Below are 16,218 nucleotides of genomic sequence, written 5' to 3'. Positions count from 1 at the left end.
AATTTTTTTGGGGGGAAGCATACATTTTATCCCACTATTATTTGACTAATATTAAAGTTAGTTTCAACACTTGAATTCACAGGTTATGGTAACTGTCCCAGAAAGGAGTTTTGCAGCAGGAAAATCCAATCTATGAACTTTTGTGGAAATTTTGCTGTTAGGAGAACTTACTCTCTACTTCAGTCTTTAACCTACTCTATGTGTATTTCTGCATTTGACAACTTTAAATAGGGACTCCTTCAGGATGTTTCTTGAGGGCACCATTTATGCCTTGATGTCTTAGAAATGAGGGTTTCTTGGTAAAACAAGTTCTGGCAAAGTGCTAAACATTATCCATGCCAGGGAGTTAAAGCCAACATTCCAGATCGAAGGCTTGTTGAAGTCCTAACATGAAGGAGTTTGCTCAACCACAATGGACCTAACATTTCTGAGTTCACTCTTAGCCCAAAGGTGGTAGGACCTTTGTCTGCAGTCACAGGCAACTGTGGTTATTTTTCAGTGTATATCTCCAGGATCTAGAAAAGTCCCTGGTGCAGAGTAGGTGCTTAATACATATTTATTAACCGAATTAGTTCACTCCTTTGTTTTTTCCCTCTGAACATTTATTGACATCCTAAGGAATTACTGTTGTACAGTTTCTTTCCATTTTGGAGAAATGGGCTTTTGCCTCACAGTGTGTTGGAAGGTGACATCCAGACTCAGAAGTCTTAAATTAGCATGAGAACATCCTGCAGATGATTTGGCTACACCCATGTTGCACCCAAATGTACCCCTGGTGCCTTTCTTATGCGGCCATCTCTATTATGTCTTCGTTTTATTTCTTTTGTTCTGCTGATTTCTCTACTTCCTCTCCTATGTCATCTTAGCACAGAGCTTACACATGAGAGGATGTATTAATTGAAATAATGCTTTTCTGACAAATCCAATAATAGTACCGTTTATTCAGTATCTACAATGTAGAAGGCACTTACATTCTCTACATTCTATGTCTCCTACCCTTGAACCCAGGTGGGCCTTCATGACTGCCTTGACTAAATAAAGATGTAGTGGAAATAACACTATGGAACTTTGGAAAAATGCTACGTACTTCTGCCTTGTTCTCTTGGAATGCTAACTTTCAAAGCCCAGAAACCATGCTGTGAGAAAATCCAAGCAGTCTGTGGAGGAGCTCTCACATGAACAGAAACTGAGGCCTCCGACCCAGAGCCTTGGCTGAACTCTGGGCTGTCAACCAGTGCAAACTGCCAGCCACATGCATGGGCCAATATGAAAGTGGGTTCTCCCACCCTCAGTCAAGTTGCTGTGGTGAACACCACATGGAGCAGAGACAAGCCATCTCTTGTTGAGCCCTGCTCAAACTGTAGCTTTGGGAGCAAAATAAATGATTATTAATGATTACTATTGTTCGAACTAAGTTTTGTTTTTTTTTTCCAGCAATATGAAACTAATACATCAAGTTAAGTTTGAATCAAGATTTGTACAACTTTAATCATTTGTAAAGAAACAGCAGCTTAAAATAACTATTTTATTTGGATTACATTCAAAAAGCAGCTTTGCCAGATACTGGCTCTGTGGTATTGAACACAGCCCTTCACTTCCCTTGATCTTTGCCTCCTCCCCCATAAGATGGAAATAACACTAAGTACACAAGACTAAAAGAGATATCACAGGTAAACATAAACATAAATATAATTATATATATGAAATTATGTTATTTGCTATAGCCCAGGACCACAAAGGGTCACATAAATACCATGGTGGTTATTTTATATTTTCAAAGGGAACCAAGAAAGACATTTTTTTTTTCCTATTTGGGTAGTGGCATTTGCAAAGTCGATCATGTGCAGAGTTTCTTGAACTACTTTCTAAGTGGCTGTGCATGTGTCAGAGAGTATGTATGAGAGAAGGGGGAGGAAAGATTAGAGCAGAGTGAGTGTCTCCTGGTGTATTCTGGCTGCAGGCAATCCTCATTAAAATGATTGGAAATGACCACAGAGGCAGAACTCAGTTAGCCTGGATTTCCACCCTCCCAACAGAAGAGAAGTAGTACATTTTAGAGCCAGCTCAGCAATTCAGCCACCTTGACACGCTAATTACTTGCACTGCCTGTCAAGCTGGGTATCTCAACCTCCGCAATTAATAGCTCTACTTTCAATAAGCAAAATTGTATTTGACTTCAAAGGGGAACTGAATGAGTATCAGGGCATTTTTATTACTGAGAGTTTCCTTTGGGAGTTGGCTGACAGCGTGGGTGGTAAAAATGAGCTACATGTTGGATAGAAGATTTTCTAGAACCAACACTGAGTTAGGGATTCACCAAATTCTGGCCTAAAATAGCCCCCCTGAATCTTCTTGCTTACCTGACTTCAGAAGGAGGATTTGATCATTTTGACAGAGCTCCATGAAGCCTGTTATTCGCTTTGCAAACTCTACCACATATTGGATGGCGTGAGTGATCTGGATGGCACACTGCTGCCACAGTGCTTCCCGGGACTTTAAGAGAGAAAACACAGAATGCACATGGGGCAAAGAACAACTTGGAGACTCAAGGTTTCCCCAACTGGAACTTACCTGTCACCTGGGGTCCACAGTGGGAATTTGCCCTCTTTTAGAAGAGAGGTGATATTTTCTAAGATATTGTTTTGACCTACTTGAACCTTGATACAGCACAATTATCAAAGTGCTGAGGCTAAAATAATAGAATTTATAGGTATAGATAGAGGTTCTTTAGTCTTTCTTCCTTCTTCTCCTCACCTAACCAAACTCAAGCTCTTAGTCTATTTTGTAAAACAAACTCTTGCACTGAGGAATAGCAATTTCATTCACAGGCTTCCATAAAGTTATTTCCACTTGTACCTGACAGAGACTAAATTAGTAATATTTTTATGTTGTGTTCTTTCCCCAGAACTTATGGAGATTGCTTTTGGTACAGAAAAAATTTCAAGGGAAAAGACATCAAATCAAATCACTCTCTTAAGTAAGATAGAATCCCAGAAATGTATTTTGATCCTTAGGGTATTTTCTTTGGAATGGGAAACATAAATCCAATTGTGTTAATTCTGTTTTTTATTAAATGTAACAATACCTATGCTTTTGTTTCCTTATTCACATAAAAGTGGTAAGATTTAACTGTTCTACTGGAGAAAAGTCAGTATGCTATAGTTGTATATTTAAATATAGACACATTTATATACTTTATTAAAATTTAATTTACTGTTAGGTTTTGTGATTGTGGATCTCAATCCTGTAGAAAAATAATGTGAATCAAAACAACAAAAATTCCTTTTCTTAAAACCTTCTCTAATGGACACAAAATAACAACAACAACAGCAGTAATGATAATGTGGGATGAATTGTCCTTTTTTTACTTTGGTACTTTTTCAACATGTAGGGCAAGACAAAACATTTAGAATGCTTTGTTACTTATATGTATAGTATGAGTTTGTAATTATTCTTACTGGTATGAGTTATCAATTGCTTTCATTCCTTACCCAAGAAACCACCATGACATGTCCTAAAATTGTCAGATGTAGGCACAGTCTTCCTGGCCACTTAGAAAGGGCAACGGTTTTCAATTGGGGTGGTTTTGCCTCCCAGGGAACATTTGGTACTATGTGGAGACATTCTGGTTGTCACATCTATGTGTGAGGGGGTGCTACTGGTATCTAATGGGTAGAGACCAGAGACGATGCTAAACATCCTACAACGTGTAGAACAACCCTTACAGCAAAGAACTGTCCAGGCCAAGATATCAACAGTGCTTAAGGCTGAAAAAGCCAGAAAGAGTGAAATCACAGGAAAACTTTCCTGTCGTTTCCCACAGTACCTTGCTTTGATACGCTTTAATTTCTTCATAGGTGTGGGTCTGCCAAGCCAGCTGGTGAAGCTCCTCCATCGTGTATTGACAAGTCTCCAAATGGGACTTAATGATGTTCTGTGCAATTCGATCTATGAGAAAGAATATCAATTTAAGGGTTTGTGAATAAAATTCCACTTTGCTGAAAGAAACCTGCTCTTCACATGTTTCCTGTTGGAATGACTTTTGGAGAAACTCCAACTGTATGAGTGTGTCTTTGATACTACTATTTAAAACTCTCCAGATTAATTCTTTATTGCTTTTTTTTCCAATTTTCAGTTTTTTAATCAAAATTAATGGTCTTTTTGTCATTTTTTTGGTTATAGAACTTGGATCTTACAAGTTGTAAAGTTCTCAAACAAATATTTATTTTAAAAATAAATACAAATTACTGTGTTTCTTGCGTTTTGGATTAAAAGCCCACTGTTAGCCTTATAACACTTGCTACACTCTAAGAGTCAGAGTAAACGCCAAAAACTTTAAAATATTTTGAAAATCACTAGACTCCCAGTGCTTATCCCAGAAAGCAGAAATTGAAATAGAAATTCATTTGCTTATATTTTTAAAAGGGAGGATTATGGAGCATGATAATGTGAGTAAAAAGAATGTATACATGTATATGTCACTGGGTCACCTGCTGTGCAGCAGAAAACTGACAGAACACTGTAAATCAGCTGTAATGGAAAAAATAAAAATTATTATTAAAAAAATAAAAGGGGGGATTAAACCATAGCCTAAAAAATTAGTTTTTTATAGAGGAAAGAGAATGGGGTGACAGGGAAATAAGTTAGACTTCTCTGTTATTTTTGCAGATTTGATTTTGGAATCATGCAGATATCTTACATAATAACAGGAGACGGAAATGAAATAATATTGACTTCTGAGGTGATAATTTTGAAACTGAGTCATGGGGGGGTCTCACATGCTTCTTTCAAAATTTTTATGAGATTTTTCCTAGAAAAAATTTTAAAAAGTAATAATAAACAGAATCAGTCTTTTGGGGCCATTTATTCCAAAAGAATTGTATTTGGTATTGTATCTGAAATATCGATTATTTGGGGTTTGGTGGTTTGAAAGTTGAGTAACAGAACCAGACATAAGAGCTCTCCTTAACAACCTGTAATGAGTCCCTGAGGTTGGACAGAGCTCGTAGAAGGTGCTTCATAATCCCCTCTGCCATTTGAACACATGAAGATGACATCTTGGCAAACCAAAATACTTTGGAATTCTCTAAATGGGGTTTGAGTAGAATGAAAATGACCAAATTTTCTACCCCATAACTTCTTGGCCCATACAGAGATGGAGTTTTTCTTGTTTCAGGTTTTGCTATTTTAAATGCAATTTCTATTCATATTTCATTTCTCCAGGATAATTCTCAAAAGTACCTAGGTACCTTTTTTTTTTTCACCTTGTTAAGCTTTTCATATATATGGTGTGAAATAAGTTGAGTTTTAGTAATGTAAGAATTAAAAAAAAAGTCAGCTTGAGTTTCTAATGAACCTTCCAAGTGAAAAAAAAACGCATATAGCCCATTGCATGGCACATTATAAACACTGAATAAATGGAAGCCACAATTGTCATTTTAGGACATTTTACAGTTTTTCATCAGGGAAGAAATGTGACCCCAGTGGAGAGACAAACCAGATATCCTGGAATCAGTGCTATTAAAAGAAGATATTTCAGTATTTATTAAGAGTTGTTCAATCAGAACTATAAACTGATGGATGTAGAAGATGCTACAAAATGCTAACTTATGATTATAGTTATGCTCTACTGGATTTAGCAGTGAGCATTTCAAGAACTTCATTGATTATGACATTATAAAAATCCTTTCTTTAAAAATCCTATATTCAAAATTTTATTGAATATCCTCCTGTGTTGTAAAAAAAGAGGCAGGGATTACTCTATGCATCATACTAAAATAGATTGGTATGTCATGGCTCATCATTTTTCAATTTCACTTGGGCAGTCTAATTACTTAGAATCTTAAAAAAGCATATCTATTCCTCAGTAGGTACATAATGAAAACCTAAGATTTTTATGGCTCTACAGTTTTCAAACCTTTATCTTCTTGGTGTAGTTTGTTTTCATCTTCAAAGATATACTGATTTGTCAGTACTTTACAGGCTACAGAGTTTATAAGCCAAGTTACAACTGCACTTGAAATTACATTTTGAAAAACTTTTTATCTGTTCCTTTACGACATCTCCTGGGAAGTTCTGGCCAAGGTTGAAGAATTCTATGGACTTCTGCCACTGAAACTTAAGGTTCTATAGGGTATGAGAAGGAGTTCTATGGGGTATGAGAAGGAGTAGGCATAGTAAAGATGTGGGCAGGAGAAGCGAAATTGGAAATTCAATTGATATGCCTGTTTTAGGGCTCAGCTTGGATGGTCATTCCCAGAGAAGGTTTCCCTGCTTCCCTGTGACCTCAGGTTAAAGGGCCAGTTGCCATTACACTTTAATTCTATCCCAAACTGACCCCTATTTCAGTCAGACTTATATGGTGCTTATTTGAGTGGATCTGCTGCCACACCCTTTAGGATTGTGAGCTCTTCAAGAGCTGGATTTCAGAGCCCAGTATAGTTCCTTCATATATTCATTCACATGTTCACAAATATTTTTTTGTGAAGCTATTATATAACAAGTTAAGGTACAGATTTAAAAAAAGATACTTTATTTTTAAAGGATCTCACAATAATATCATATTGCATCATGATGTAACAAACGCCCTGAAGGTGTTACTGTGGGAGCCCACAGAAGAAAGTATCTAACTCAGTTTGGGGAAGGCAGAAAAATAACCATAGAGAAGATGCCTGCTGACTTGGGTCTGAGCTGGACTTTGTCACAGGAAGAGAAAGACTAACTTCAAGTAGAAGGAATGATGTAAAGGCACAGAGAGGAAAGTAGCTGAGCTAGATAACTGCTGATGTTATACTTCACATCTTTATCATCCTTACCTTTTACAACCAATTTCCCTTTTACTGAGGAAAAAAGTGAGGTTCAGAGAGAGTGAGTGACTTAAGACCCATTTTTACAGAGCTAACAAATAGTGTTTTGAAATTCGATCTCTCTTTCCCGGCAAGAAGTCTACAATGTTTGCAACCTGCATGGAAGAGATGGGGGAGGGGGGTGAGACAAAGGATGGAAACTGTGACTAGAGATGAAACTGCTGAGTAAACCAGGTCAAGAAGTTTGGATTCTATCTTGTAGGTGACTGGGAGATAGTGGAAGGTGGGAAGCAGGAGAGTGACATGGTCATTTTCTCATTTTAAAAGGGTGATCCTGGAGTTCCCGTCGTGGCGCAGTGGTTAACGAATCCGACTGGGAACCATGAGGTTGTGGGTTCGATCCCTGCCCTCCTTGCTCAGTGGGTTAAGGATCTGGCATTGCCGTGAGCTGTGGTGTGGGTCGCAGACGCAGCTTGGATCCCGCGTTGCTGTGGCTCTGGCGTAGAGCACCCCTAGCCTGAGAACCTCCATATGCCTCGGGAGCAGCCCAAGAAAAGGCAAAAAGACCCGAAAAATAAATAAATAAATAAAAGGGTGATCCTGACCATGACAAAGACGATGAGATGGCTTTAGGGTATAAGTGAGATTAATTAGGCTGTTGTGAAAATTTAGGCAAGAGAGGAGGAGTTTCCGGACCAGGTGAGAAGGACAGAGATGGCATAGAGCTGCTGGATTCAAGACAATTCTTGAGGAGGCAGTGGACCAGCATAGGGGTGTTTGTGTGTGAAAGAGAGAGAGAACATTAAATACAGTAAGTACTCAACTAACATTGAGTTAGTAAAGATAATGTTGAAAATATCCATCTAACCCCTCATTTTCTGTTTTATTTGACAAAGGATTTTTAGAAAGCTAAAACTGCCCTTTTGTGTGATAATCTTAAAGCCTAAGCACTCACAATGGCTTTGAAGTCAAACATTACACATGGGTAATTATTTCCTATACCCCTGTGGTGAGAAATAAAAGACAAATTACTTTTTGACATAGGATATATATTAGTGGCCGCTAAGACGCAGTAGCAGCAATTGCAGGGGTGGTCCCTCTCCACCTCCTTCCAGGGGTCTGTAGGGCAAATCTGAGCCACGTGGAAAAACTGACTTGACCCCTCTCCAGGCTGGGGGGTCGATAAGCCACATGGTAAAGTTAGACTTGATCCCTCGGGGAGAAAAGTCTAAAGCCTCCTTCTGTAGATTAGAAAAATACGTGAACATAAGAGGAGATGGTTTGCTTGGACTGAGTCTGCAATTGTGAAAAGGGGAGAAGGATTTTAAAAGAAGGGTCAAAGGGAGAGACAATGAATACAGTATGCAAAGTTCCCACTGGGAGCCAAAAGAACTTTCAAGAGTCCTTGCCTGGAAAAATAGAAAAGGTAATAGTAAACACTATCATCTCTAGGGACCAACCACATGAGAAAGTCCAAACAAAGCGACTAAGGTAAAAGAGCAGGGGATATGGAATCTTTCTGGGCAATCACACACCCTTCATCCGTTTCCCTGACTTGGATTGCAGTTGCTTCTCAGAGCTGGGTTTTGGTCAGATCCTTTAACTAGCCTGGGCTGCAGACAGCACAGGCTAAGGAAGGAGCTGGAAGGTACCGCACTGGGATAATGGGTCCAAAAGAAAGAGGGACCTGATGACTTACTAATGGGAAATTCTATCACCTTCAGAGGGTTTGCCCATGGACTCCACACACTGTTCTTCCTGAGACCATGGATGAGGCTAGAGATTTCTCAAGTGGATCTGACAATGTAGCTATATATTCTCAGTAGTTAAGATTCTCTATGTCTTCAGAGACGGAGGTGTTTGTCCAATTCAGAAAGAGTATGTGGGCTGCTTTGATAGTTAATAAAAACATATCAAGGGATGAGAAAAAAAAATTATATGCTCAGTCCAGGCATTCCTGTTCAGTCATGATCAGGGGAAATGGAAGCACTGAAGCTGGCAGGGAAAATTACATGTGTTGTTACAAGTTAAGAATAAGTTCACAATCCTTCTTTTCTAATTGTTAATTTCATGAAAAATATCTTGTACTTACTTCCTCTCTCATCTCTTTTTTCCCCCATAAAATTGCTATTTTGTTTTTAGGCTTTGACCCTTACACTTTTCTCAAAGGAAGACTTACTGAATCCCCAAACTTATAATCAATTAACAGAATTTGTAACTTCATGTCTTAACGTTATGAGATAGAAATGACAATATCTGCTTCAAATGAAAGCATAATCCTAGAAATCTTTAAAATAAGAGATACAGAGATATGTTTATGGCACAGGTTGTGGTGGTGGTTTCATGAGTGTGTAATCTCCAAACTCATTAAGTTGTATACATTAAATACGATCAGACTTTTGGATGTTGATTACACCTCAGTAAAGAGTTTAAGAAATAGCTGATATAGGCAAATATGCTTTATCCTTTTCAATGAAAAAAATATTGAAAAATCTTGTTCAAATTGTCACACTTCCCTAAAAGCTTCAGAGGTTATCTTAATTCCACTTAAAACATGGGCAACAAGAATAGCAAAATCTATTTTTTTTTCCATTGGAGAAAAATCTAATTTTTGAAGGGAAAACTGTAATAAAACTGATGGCAATTATCAGTAGTGTGGGCGAAAACTGTAGCATCCTGGGGTTGGAACGACCCTCCTTCCTCCATTTCCAAATGGACTGTATCTACATAATTCCAAATGATTCTCCTGTCTCTCCCTGAAACTGTAAAGATGCCCCCCCCCAGTCTTCATCAGTCTTCATTGTGATCTGTGGAATAAATCAAAGAAGTAGGAAGGAAGTCCCTCCTTGAGGTTTTTACACATAGTTGAGATGTGCATGACACAAACAGGTAAAGGGAGTTTTAAAGGTCAATCATACCAGGTGGTGTAAAAATAGTACTTTGAAGTCACGTTTAAATCAATACATGAAAAATAACTTTTCTTACATATTAATCCATTTAGTAAAGCAAAGTCTGGAAACAAGTCATCCAAATTACCTAGTACTATGTAGCAAAAAGGCTACATCTGCTTATTTTGGGGAAAAATGAGTAAACTGACAAGTAAGGTGAAAATTTCTTGTTTATGACTGTAATGTTATAAAATGAGGACCAGCCTGCAGCTACTAAAATAGCAAGTGACCTTCTGCAGCTCTGATTTCAACCACTCAGCGGGTTTTTTTTTCCACCAAAGGGGCTTATTTTAGCTCTCACTAGACATTTCAGCAAATGGCGCTCTCCAAAGGCTACAGTGTCTCAGACAGGGTGGTTTCATTAGAATCTCACATCCCGGGAGCAGGGAAAGTTGAGTATATCTTTAAAAACTGCTGCTTTCAGTGTTATTACCAAGAGCACCAGTGGCCCAACTGTATCAAGGCGAGAAAGCAGAGACTCAAAGCTATATATAGCACTAGGGGGGTTGCATCTGAACTTCCTAATTCTTTCTCCTCCCCATCTTTTCTTTTTCTTTTCATGAGAAATAACGGTTTCTTCTTGGTGAACTATACCCCCTATTCATTTTCCTCCATAAGGGATTTTTTTTTTTTTAACTTGGAAGTATTCTTTTAAAAATACTATATCGCACACTCAATCGAAACGATTAATGAATTTTTAATTTATCACTTGCCTTAAGGATCTAGAGAACTGCTCAACTCTCTGTTTAGTTTATACTACCAGCGTGAAAGTAGAATTCTTAGGGGGTTCACTTTGAATTAATGCCAGGATATCTCTAGGGACCTGCTCAAGGCAAGTTTTAAGTGCCTCCATTAGGTTTTCAGACTATCAGGACTCTTCAGAACCCACACTCTGAGGCAGTAATTCTAATATATTAGAACTACTGGTTGAAAGGTGAAACATTTAACCAAGTGTGCATCTTATCTTTTTAACAATAGACTCCTAGTTTTATGAGTTTTCTGGCATTATATAGAATAAGTCTACTGGTTAGGGTGTAATAGATGACAATGTCAGAGAGGACAGTGTCACTTTCAATACCTTTGTGATTTTTCTAATCTCTATTTAGAGATAATTTATTTTTGGCATAAATAGAATTGTGCTACCAGCATAAAAATATCAATAACATTTAAGCATAAAATGTTTAAGCCATCTTGTTACATAGCCTTAACAAGAAGGGTAATATTTTCAGCATTTATATTCTTCAAGTTTTTTAAGAAGGATTTGGAGGCATAAATAATCTATAACTCATTTATTGGCTCAGTTTCAAGGTCTAATCACTCTTACTCTCTCACCAATGAGTTAGAAAAGCTTCTGGTCTCTTCATACAAATTCTATTGCCAATTATTATATCAGAGAATGGCATAACTGTTTTACCTCATGTAGATCTGAACCAAAATGTTCTTAAAGTTCTTCATAAAAATGTAGTAACAAAATATAAGATTATGTTATTAACTATAAAAATGATTAAAATGTGATAAAATGTGAACATAGAGAAACCAGTGGAAAAAACAGAATAATAGTATAAATAATAATATCTGGGCAAAGACTGAATGAACAGATTAACAAATAAAATGATTAAAATTTTATCAAATTTCAGGAGGTTCAGGTAAGAGTTTTTTTTTTGTTTTTTTTTTTTTTTAAGGTCACACCTGTGGCATATGAAGTTCCCAGGCTAGTAGTTAAATCAGAGCTGCAGCTGCCAGTCTACACCACAGCCACAGCAATGCCAGATCTGAGCCACATCTGTGACCTACACCACAGCTTGTGGCAACACTGGATTCTTTTTTCTTTTTTTTTTGTCTTTTTGTCTTTTTAGGGCTGCTCCTGCAGCATATGGAGGCTCCCAGGCTAGGGGTCTAATCAGAGCTGTAGCCGCCAGCCTATGCCAGAGCCACAGCAACTGGGATCTGAGCCGCATCTGCAACCTACATCACAGCTCACGGCAACACCGGATCCTTAACCCACTGAGCAAGGGCAGAGACCGAACCCGCAACCTCATGGTTCCTAGTCAGATTCGTTAACCACTGCGCCACGACAGGAACTCCCAACACTGGATTCTTAACCCACTGAGTGAGGCCAGGGATTGAACCCGCAACCTCATGGAGATATTGGGCCCTTAACTCACTGAGCCACATGGGAACTCCAGGTAAGAACAGTTTAATAGAGAGTAAGAAAACAGAAACTTAGGCAGAAAGAATCCTTACAGCATTTGTATTTAAGCAGAGTTTATTTAAAGGAAAAAACACTATAAGTAGCAAAACAAATGAACTCTCTAAGAGGGTTCCTTCATAATTTAATAATGGAAAGCTGTTTTGGATCACAAGTGTTTTTCTTTATTGCAATAGGCATGTTTAATTTTTGGGAAATTACAGTTCCCTTTCTTCCAACTAGCTAAGAAAATTGAGAAAGAGTATATTATGAAAACATTACATTTCAAAGTTAACTTTCATACTAAAGGACCTCCTTCACAGAACAATTGAAAAAAATCAACGTACTAGTTCTAAGAAAGCCATCTTTTAAGATGGAGGAAGCCAATATGGACCCCTTTAGACTTTTACTGCCCTGCCCTTTGGGAAGTTACTTAACATCTTAGTCTTATTTTCTTTGGGTTTGATTTTTCCATACACAGAAAGATTTGGCAAGGGTGATATTTCTAAGGGCTGTGTAAAAGGCATGATGACTTGAGACTGAGGGGCTACACAGGAGTTTCTCCTTGTTTTGACTTATGAGGGAGAATTCTTGCAGAGTTACAGAAGGTGAGAGTATAGCTCACAGTTTTAAAAGTACTTGAAGAGTCTTAGATAGAACAAACAAAAACAACCTAATCTAGAGCACATTGAAATCTTTCTCTACTCTCTTTAAAAAAGTGCATCTCCACACAGTACCCAAAGGACACTTAGTGGGTCACAGATGATGAAAACCTAATTACGAAAATTGCTCAGGGCCATCATTAAGACTGACTTTTACTATTTGGATTTTATTGACATATGGATTGACCGTTAATTTAAACAGAGGCAGTTCCTCCCCAGCCTTACCCCGCCCCCCTTTTGGAAGTGCAGTCAATATATTTCTGACCTTTAGGAAGAACTAATTCAGAAGCAATCTTTGGAGCCAATTTTTACATTTTAAACATTTAATCTAAAATTTTTATGTTCAGTTGATTTATTTTTTTAACTGTTATTTCCCCAATACAATTTTTTTTATACTGTACAGGATGATGACCCAGTTACACATACATGTATACATTCTATTTTCTCACATTATCATGCTCCATCATAAGTGACTAGACATAGTTCCCAGTGCTAATTTTTAAAGTAACTTGATTGGTTAAATAATGTATTTAACTAATGCTTTAAAATAAGTGTTTTCTAAATAGTATAGCACCAAATATTTCTAGAATAAACCTATTTGAAAACCAAATAGCAGTTCTACAATAGTCCTCATAAATGGGGCTCAGAGTGAAATAGTAAACTTCTCAGTATTGAGAGTATATTGTCATATATCCTTATTTACTGCTTACATCCTAAAATAAAATTAAAATAAAATAAACAAAAAAGTCTTCCCAGCTAGGAATATTTCCAACAGGTTTCCCCACATTTGTAAACATCACAGAAATAAATCCTGTACTGGTTGGCAGAGACCCTGTTAAGTTAGTTGTAAGTGCCCTGAGCTCCATCTATCCGGCCGTCAATTGACATTTCTGTGTTCACTAACTTATGTGGTATTTTAACCCTAGCCAGCTCTTCCCCAAATAGGAGTTTGAAAATGTGGCTAAAGCAGCACCTATTCACTCCAATCAGTGAAAAAAACGATTCAGATACAGAGCTCTTTCTGAGAGCCAGGGTCAAGCATGCGATGCCAGGAAATGCTTTTCAACAGTGGGGCTGTTTCAGAGGTTGTCTTATGTCATAGGCAGAGCCTCATGAAATCTCCTTTCCTCTTCCCTACTGCAGAATATTTCATATCTACTATGGTTTTTAAAATTGAGTGCATAAAATGAAATTGGTTTTCCAGTAGCTTCTCAGTAGCATTCTGTGTGTGTGGAGGGGAGGTGGGGTGGGTTGGTGGATTTTAGAATCTTCTTAGGAAGTTCTGAATTCTGAGTCAAAAATTAATCCCAAACTAGTATCTCCAGGAGGAGTCTGCTGAGGAAGATCAATTTTGCACAATTTCAACTCAAAACAGAAAAGGTGATTGGGAAGATTTACCTAATCTAGTGAATGCTAACACATGTTAGGCAAGTTGTACTGACAGATATAAAAGCATGTAGGATTAGTCTGCATACATGTGCTATAAATAGATATGCAGATTTGTAAGTCCTTGAACTGAGCATATATGTGTGTACTGCTTATAATAGAAATCATCTTTATATTTGTTTATAGCCTTGCTAATCACAAAGTGCTTTTGTATGAATTATGTCATTTATTCCAGTTATGAGCAATCACTGCACTGAGCGTGACAGTGGAGTAACTACAACATATTACTAGGTGACTTTAGACATCTTTGTTGGGTTATTAAAGGATATCCAGAAAGATATGGATTTGAATGGCCCTAGGGAAGAACTGCAGTGTCCTTTGTCCTATGATGCTCTGGAATAATGCCATGGCCATGGACTAGTTAATGCTATAGTTACAACCATAGTAAAGATCCCAGAAATGTGACAAGCTGAGTTGATTAGCTTCATCCCCACACTTGGGCAATTCATTTTTTTAAGATAGAAGACAGGATTCTGGAACAAAGCAGCCTCTTGGGATGTAATCTACGGTTAGCAGAGAACAAGCTGGAGTGAAAATTTCAGAGGAGTCAGGTAAATCCCTCTCAAGTGACCAAGGTGACCTGGGTAGTCCTGGGGCTAAGTCAAGAACATATTTTTATTTTTTTTGTCTTCTAAGAAGGGTTCCATCAGGTGATCAAGTTGAAATGGGCCTGGGAGGACAGGTGGATTTGCCCTGAAGCTGTATCTATACAGCTGTTCACTCTTTACTTTGATTGTGCATGAACTTTGAATGGTTTGGGATTGGCCACCAGCCTCCCCTTGAGTTGTCCCTGGTTGTCTTTGATATTCTTTTTTCCCAGGAGGGTGGAGGAAGAGAAGAGGCTGGTACACATTTCTGATCTGATTGTGGTTATTAACTGGAGAGTTGGCAGGGTCATTCTACCCTATGGAAGTTCTGTGCTTCTAGGGAGGGAGGTGTTGCTGGCTCCTGCCACACAGAATTGTTTCAGCATCATTCAGGATTGCCTAGTTCCCTGTAAGTTCCTCCTGTCCACTACCTTACCCTTCTCCTTGGGAAGTAGCTGCCACAAAGGGAATATTTGTACATATGGCCAAAGCTCCCACCAGGAGGTAAGAGAACCCAAATCCTTCAAAGTCCTTTAATCTATCTGCATTAATTTTTAGATGAAGAGACTGAGCATCAGAAAGTTGAACTAATTTTGAACAAGTTCACACAGCTAGTATGTGGAGTCAGATTCCTGGTTTCAAAGTATCGAAATGGAGGTTTCCCTCCATTGCATGCATAGGAACTGTGTTTAGGTGAGAGTGATGGGGGGTGTCCAATGACAATGGAAATTCACAAAATGTCTTCCCTCAAGGCAAGAAAGGAAGAACTAAAGACATTGGATTTTCATCTCCCCCTACTGTTTCAATGGTTTTTCTCACTAGTTTAGCCTATTTTTATTCATTCTAATGACTTAGTAGTAGGCATTTACTCCTGAACTGAATGCCTTACCTGAGTCTGATACACGTGCCACCAGAAGACATAGGAAATATGTACCTGGAGCTAAATTCTATTTTCTGTACCATTTCTAAATGAGTAGTTGAATATGTATAATAGATTTTAACATTTATAATAAAATATTTACCTGTAAAAGCCTATGCAATTGAAGCTGCTGCCTTATGACCACAGCCACATGTTTGGGGCTCTTAATAAGTAACAACTGAAACGTCATCAACTTTTATAGAATTCCGAACAAAACAGCCCTAGAAATATTGTCTATGTGTCTACCTAGTTTTGATGGAAAAAAGTAGTACATTATAAGGATTAGATCACCCTTAGGCCAATCCTTTTCTGTAATCTCCTCTATTAATACTCAGCTTCTTTAATGGGTGAATTTTCTAAGAAAAAGGTTTATTTCTATTTTTGATGTTTAAAATTCTAGTCTCCATACATAGAACACAAAAGGAGTAGGAAAGTAAATCTACATTTAAGGTGTTATAGGAGGGATCAATTAATTCATATTGCATTATCTTTATCTGGAGAGAAAAATACTGAATGGAATGGCAAACTCGGATGATGTCTGAAAAAGGCAATTTATCCCTTTAGCATCAAAGCTAATTTGATGGATTTCTTTCCCCCTTGTTTTTAAAAGCATGTTGTTTGGCTGTTTGTCTTGTAGTCTGGTACCTAACAGATACACTGTC

The 16,218-nt window shown here is 37.8% G+C and overlaps 1 protein-coding gene across 3 annotated transcripts in view; it reads right to left on the bottom strand.

Annotated features, from left to right (window-relative positions):
• Positions 1-16,218, bottom strand: part of RORB (RAR related orphan receptor B) — a 202,835-nt gene that overhangs the window by 37,097 nt on the left and 149,520 nt on the right. For all 3 annotated transcript variants that reach the window (XM_021064932.1, XM_021064949.1, XM_021064942.1), the window contains 2 exons: positions 3,827-3,948; positions 2,361-2,493 (listed from right to left, as the gene is read on the bottom strand). In XM_021064932.1, coding sequence (XP_020920591.1) covers positions 2,361-2,493; positions 3,827-3,948 — 255 coding nt within the window. The remainder of the gene's footprint in view (positions 1-2,360; positions 2,494-3,826; positions 3,949-16,218) is intronic.

This window comes from Sus scrofa, chromosome 1 (assembly GCF_000003025.6).
Source record: "Sus scrofa isolate TJ Tabasco breed Duroc chromosome 1, Sscrofa11.1, whole genome shotgun sequence".
In the NCBI taxonomy this organism is placed as follows: domain Eukaryota; kingdom Metazoa; phylum Chordata; class Mammalia; order Artiodactyla; family Suidae; genus Sus; species Sus scrofa.
Note: the sequence above shows the minus strand (reverse complement) of the source record. Positions and strands in the feature narration are given on the sequence as shown.